This window comes from Eretmochelys imbricata, chromosome 7 (assembly GCF_965152235.1).
Source record: "Eretmochelys imbricata isolate rEreImb1 chromosome 7, rEreImb1.hap1, whole genome shotgun sequence".
NCBI classification, from domain to species: domain Eukaryota; kingdom Metazoa; phylum Chordata; order Testudines; family Cheloniidae; genus Eretmochelys; species Eretmochelys imbricata.
The window spans coordinates 113,621,903-113,627,947 of NC_135578.1; the positions used below are offsets into that span (position 1 = coordinate 113,621,903).

Below are 6,045 nucleotides of genomic sequence, written 5' to 3' on the forward strand. Positions count from 1 at the left end.
AGCAGTAATATTCCAATACAGAATACCTACAATTCTAGAACTGCTTACCCCAGTATAGAAAAGTTACAAGTTCTCAAAATCCCAAAGCACATGCTATTTTCTTTACAAATAACTGCAGCTAAAGCTACCAAATCAAGTTTATAGTATTGAGCAAGTTTTATTCAATTAAGGTTCTGATCACACTTTAAAATAGCAATGAAACTTGAGACATTTAAAGCATATTCTTAATTTTTAAAAACTAATATAGAGCGGTTTCACTTAACTAACAAACTGTGGATCACAGTCATTTAGGGGTACCTTTTGATTAACAAGAGAAGAATGCCAGGATCTACAGAGAGACTGAATAATTCTTTTCATAGTACAAATTTGTGTAGCTCCTAAATGCTTTAATCCAGTAAGAAATCCCAACCCTTAAAATGTAAACAGTTTTATTCTTACAGTGAAATAATTTATCTGTTTATTTAAACTTAAATAATTATGCCAACACATCTGTTATGCTGTAACCCAATTGCAGCAATATTTTGGATTACCTATATAATAAGGTATATATTCAGCTATTTTGACCCTATGAGATATACACTTACAACAAGGGGGGTATCTATGCCATGCCAAGAGTCCAACACTATTGTGATATCAGAGATAACTAATCACCACCCTTATTCTACAGCTAATTTTCATGCAACAATTCTACTGGTTGTATGAGAGAGACTACACAGATGGTATATTACTTGGCCTAACTGCCACTTGCACAAATCAACAATCCCCAGCACAAGTCTACACAAACAATGTACACAATAATCCCAAACACACACAGGCCCTAACTGCAGCAAACATTCTTCATTCTCCATGCACACAAGACACAAAACTCCTACCACAACCCCACCCCAGAGACAAAACAACTCCAAACATCACTCTGAAGCAAAGAATGCCTGTTGAGTCAGTTTGCAGTGATAGAAACAGCTGCAAGTATGTTTGAAAGCTCTATTTAGAATATCACTGGGATTCACCGTCTGTTACTGTCCAATTTTTAAGTTCTCAACCATTTTTGGCTCCCCCCTGCCCAAAACCAAAAATTATGCCTATGCAACAGCATGGCTTTCAGCTACTAGTTTTATTTACGATTCTGAAATTAGACCATTTAATGAATAATGCATCAGCAAATTATCCTACATTTGATTCTTACACCTAATTAGATAACAATTCAAACAAAAACATCGAGGAGTCCGGTGGCACCTTAAAGACTAACAAATTTATTTGGGCATAAGCTTTCATTGGTAAAAGTGTATATTTACCCACGAAAACTTATGCCCAAATACATCTGTTAGTCTTTAAGGTGCCACTGGACTCCTTGTTGTTTTTGTGGATACAGACTAACATGGTTACCACTCTGATAATATAACAAAAAATAATATAAATATATATAATATAATAAATATAATATAATATAAAAACAAAATATAAGTAAAGTAACAATAAGCGTCATGCAAAAGCAAAGAAGTTCTGAAACTCTATCTTTGCCAGCTACTATCAGTATTGCAACGGAGTAAAGAGTAGGCGATTTTGGCTATGTCTACACTACAGACCTTACAGCGGCACAGCTGCAGCTGCGCCACTGTAAGTTCTCCCGTGTAGCCGCTCTATGCCAACGGGAGAGCTCTCTCCCATCAGCATAATTAAACCATCCCCAACAAGCAGCGGTAGCTATGCCGGCGGGAGAGCATAGAGCTGTCCACACTGGTACTTCTGTTGGTGAAACTTATGTCAGTCAGGAATGTGTTTCTTCCACACCCCGACCAACAAAAGTTTTATCAAGATAAGTGCTATTGTATACACAGCCTTCATATGCTATTCAGTATCTCTTTGGTAAAAAGGTACATAGCATTAGTTATAAAAAATGTCAATTTCAGGTCTCATATGTGGGGGGCTCAAACAAATTTTAGACATTTAAAATTAAAGACCTTACCTCACAGTAGCTTGAAGGCTGGCCTACATACAGTTTTTTCACCAGTGTAACTAAATCAGGTTCTTGGCAGTTTAATTTAAATCAGTGCAAACCCTAGTGTGAACACTCAAATCAGTAAAGAATCAAATTAAGCTAAATCGAATAAAGATATTTTAAAAATCTGATTGAGAAAATGCTATTAGCAAACTGGTATTTGTCAATAAGTTAGAGAATGCTGTTTGTGCCAGTGACTATGGAGAGAGAAAAAAATATACCAGGAGAAGAAGAAAGACCAACAAAAAGCAGAGCAAGACAACAGCCAGAGAAAAGAATTATGAAACCTACAGAGCATGATTTTGAAAAATTGCTGAATAGAAGCGAGAAATGTAACATAACCTGCCCAGAAAGAAAGAATTTACAACAGATATGTACATTTAAAAGTAGGTAAATCACAAACTTCTCTAACATTTGTCAGGTTTTTTTCCCCAAAACTTTCGACATTTTATTTCATGTGAATACAATATATTCATCTGTCTGAAAGGCCAAATGTTAATTTTTGCTCACCTGGATTAGGTTTGGACCAGCAACCTATAGGTAAAACAGGATAGAGGACCTGGGTCATTCAGTTTCCCTACATTTCATGCACCTCAAAAAATTAGCATTTGTGACCTCTTCGAGAGTATGAACATCACTTTAGGACTCACATCAGTCTTATAATCCTTGAGTCTGTAAGAGTGTATTTGATCCAGGATCTTTCTGGACCACTAGCCAGTGAAGAAGTCAATTTATTGGCCTAGTGGAGAACAGATGGCCTCTAACAAAATATGCGTCTTTTAAATGTTCATCTTTGTCAAGTGAGTGATTTTCAGAGGAATATTGGAGAAGCTACATTATAAGGTAAATATGGATGGGGAGGGAGATTAAGTGCATCTCTCAACTTATGTCTTTAATTTTGACCAGTGCACTGTATCTCTGATACTGTTAGCAAATCACTGTTCCAATGCCATTTCTAAATTTGAGCCATAGGTAACTTCTCATTAAAACACTTAATATTTTTTCTGATATTTACTCGGCAGCTTATAGACTACCTGTAAATAACAATGGAAATTTTGCTTAGCTACTGGGCATTTATGTTTAAAAATAAGTTAAATGTGCAGTCTAACTTTATATTTTAAAAAGTACACAAATAAGGTCACTTGTAAGCAAGAATACTGCATCTGCAAACAATAAACAAATGGTTAATTGTAAACTGAAATGTGATGCCAACAGGAAAAAATGGAGCAAAAATAAACACAAATGCAAATATTCTAGCAAGGCATAAAATATAGCTGATCATTTGTTAGCACTATACAAGCTAACAATTTGGCACAAAACCCCAACTTACAGCATTTTCCTCCTTAGTTGAAGATGTTAACAGCAAATTACTTCTACCACTTATGCTTTCCACTGAGTTTCCTAAAAACAAAGAAGTGTTCATAAAATGGTCTGATTTCATAAAACCAAGACAGGAGTAGTATTAACAGATTGTTTACAAAAAGCATAAGACAGACAAAATATTATCTGAAGCTAAGAAAACTGAAGATCTTCCATTTCTACTAATTAAGAGCAAGGAATACGAAAACACAAGTGCCACAGCTTTTTGTTTTATAACTGACTAACATTAACTGTTGACACAAATCATTCTTACCAAATACATCACTGAAACTAAAATATCCTCACATAATAAAAAGTAGATTAGTCTATCACTTGATACAAGACATTGGATAATTAAAATCATGCACCCTCACAAATTGCACCACTTAAATGACTTTAAACGAGTATGACCCCAAACACAAGATTTAAAGTAAGCTCAAATAAATCTGTTAGTCTCTAAGGTGCCACAAGTACTCCTTTTCTTTTTGTGGATACAGACTAACACGGCTGCTACCCTGAAACCAACTAAACATTCTGAATTGCCTATCATTAGACCACCCAATATTACAGGAACAGAAATATTAGCTAAAATAATTGTTTCTAATTTTCTCAAATGCACAAAGTGCTCTGTAATTCAAGGGTATGTCTTTACTGCACAGTTAACCTGGTGATTGGCGCCTAGCCTGGATGTGAGTGTCCCCACAGCAAAGCCATACCTGGATTAGTGTTTCACACTATTTCTGCACGCACCTGTGTGCCTAGGAGGGGCATAGCCCATGATTCTTTGTGTTGAGACACTCAAGAATTCTTTCCTAGGACTTTCAATTGTGGGAGAAGCTGTTTGTCCTGGGGGGTGGAGGGGGAGCGGGGAGGAGAGAGGCGCTGAAGGAAGAGCACTGAAAGACTATCAGCACCCAAATGATTCTGCCTGCATCCTCACTGCTCTGCCAGGTCCAGAAGCCCCCAGCAGCTCTGCAGCACCAATTTTGCAGGGGAAAAATAAAATTCTGCACAGAACATTCTGTGCAAATTCTGAATTGCACAGTGGTGCAGAATTCTCCCAGGGGTATTGTATCCTTGTTGCTGTGTGAAAGACTTACACAAGCAAGGGAAAACTCCAGGTATCAAGACATAAGCAGCCCCTGAAATTATTTACTTTTTTTAAATCACTGGATTACAATTTGATACTCTCCCTTTAATGAGTTTTATTCCTTAGTCAGATACATTTACAATTGTTGTGCATAATTTTTACATATACACATGCATATGGCAAATGAATGTTATCCCATTACCAGGTACTCAAACTGTATTCAGATTGATTACCTTTATCAAACTGGAATTTCAGATTAGTGAGGAAGTTCATTAAATTAGCCTTTTCCCTCCCTTCTGCAAACTACATGTCTGGGCATGTTGTATAGTGCTACAAAAGGTAAGTCTTCACATAGCTACAGAAACTTACCCTATTTAAAAAGGTGTTTTATCTCACCTGTTAGTGTTCCCTGGCTCATCTTTGATCCAAACTCTTCCTTGTTAAAGTCGTTCGCCACTCCACTCTTGCAATGAGAGCTAGCATCTCCTGAACCATTCTCACGACTAGTAAAGAACTGTTTAGTTTGCTCACAAAATAAGAAGTTTTTGTTGGTTAATCCAGAAGTTCTACCTCCAAGATCAGGGCTTTTCACCCAGAAGTTGGGATAGGTGCGAGGGCTTCTTAAGGATTCATTTGGGGCTTTGGTTTCCTTGCTCTTTATATGATATCGTCGGTTCATCTTGTAAACATCCACACCCAAATCTTTCCCTGACATCCTACAAAGTTACTATTTTGTAATTACAAAAACCTAGAGGGGGAAAAAAGTAGTTAAAACGTGTTAAACTGGATATAGCATTCAACTCTGACTTTTAAAATACTTAAATATAGCTTAATTTTAAGGAAAGTTTTAACAATGCTTATTAAACTAATGAAGAAAATAAAGTATAAATGATTATCCTAAAAGAAAGGTGTATTAAGTTTCTTCCTTAAAATTTCAACCATTTTTATCATTCCAGATGGAGGATTCATTCGTTAGTAAAGAACTCTTAAAGCAGTAGTGATGGTAGATGGAAATAAATCTGTCTCTCATTGAGCTGTCCATATTTTTAGTAAACCCATGTCTATGTTAAGCTAATACTAACAGCATAATTCTGAGAAAAAATTGGAGCTGTAACACTTAACTGTTATACTCCCCTGTTCTTAAAGGGCTAGAGATAAGCAACTGAAAGCAAGTGTTCTGAAGTATTACAAGTTGAAATATTAGGAAGAAAATCCAATTTCAATTTGGCAAGGATTATCTTGGGAGTATACTGTAGCAGGCTCTGCTTTTCAATGATTTTTTTGGCATTTGGGACTGGTCTCCAATAGAAAGTTAGGCTGATGTTAGTCACCTTATATGACCCTAACAGTGCACGTGTCTGCACTCAAATTTATCTCTGGCCGACATAAGCACCCTGTTACAGTGACGCAGTAACACCACCTCCTCGAACAGCATTGAGCCATGACCAACATACTGAGATTGACACAGAACAAGTGTAGACACTGCATGACCTATGTCGACCCTAACAGTCCTCCAGCAGCTGTCCCACAATGCCCGACAGCTCTGGTCACAACTGTGAACTCCATTGCCCAGGGGTCATAAAGACCAGAACCCACCCCC

At 36.8% G+C, this 6,045-nt stretch overlaps 1 protein-coding gene across 1 annotated transcript in view; it reads right to left on the reverse strand.

Moving 5' to 3' along the window:
• Positions 1-5,160, reverse strand: part of TDRD1 (tudor domain containing 1) — a 54,059-nt gene extending 48,899 nt beyond the window's left edge. Inside the window, exons 1-3 of the mRNA XM_077821944.1 lie at positions 4,842-5,160; positions 3,327-3,397; positions 2,507-2,530 (exon numbers count right to left, since the gene is read on the reverse strand). Of these exons, the coding sequence (XP_077678070.1) occupies positions 2,507-2,530; positions 3,327-3,397; positions 4,842-5,160 (414 nt within the window). The remainder of the gene's footprint in view (positions 1-2,506; positions 2,531-3,326; positions 3,398-4,841) is intronic.
• Positions 5,161-6,045: the final 885 nt, after the last annotated feature.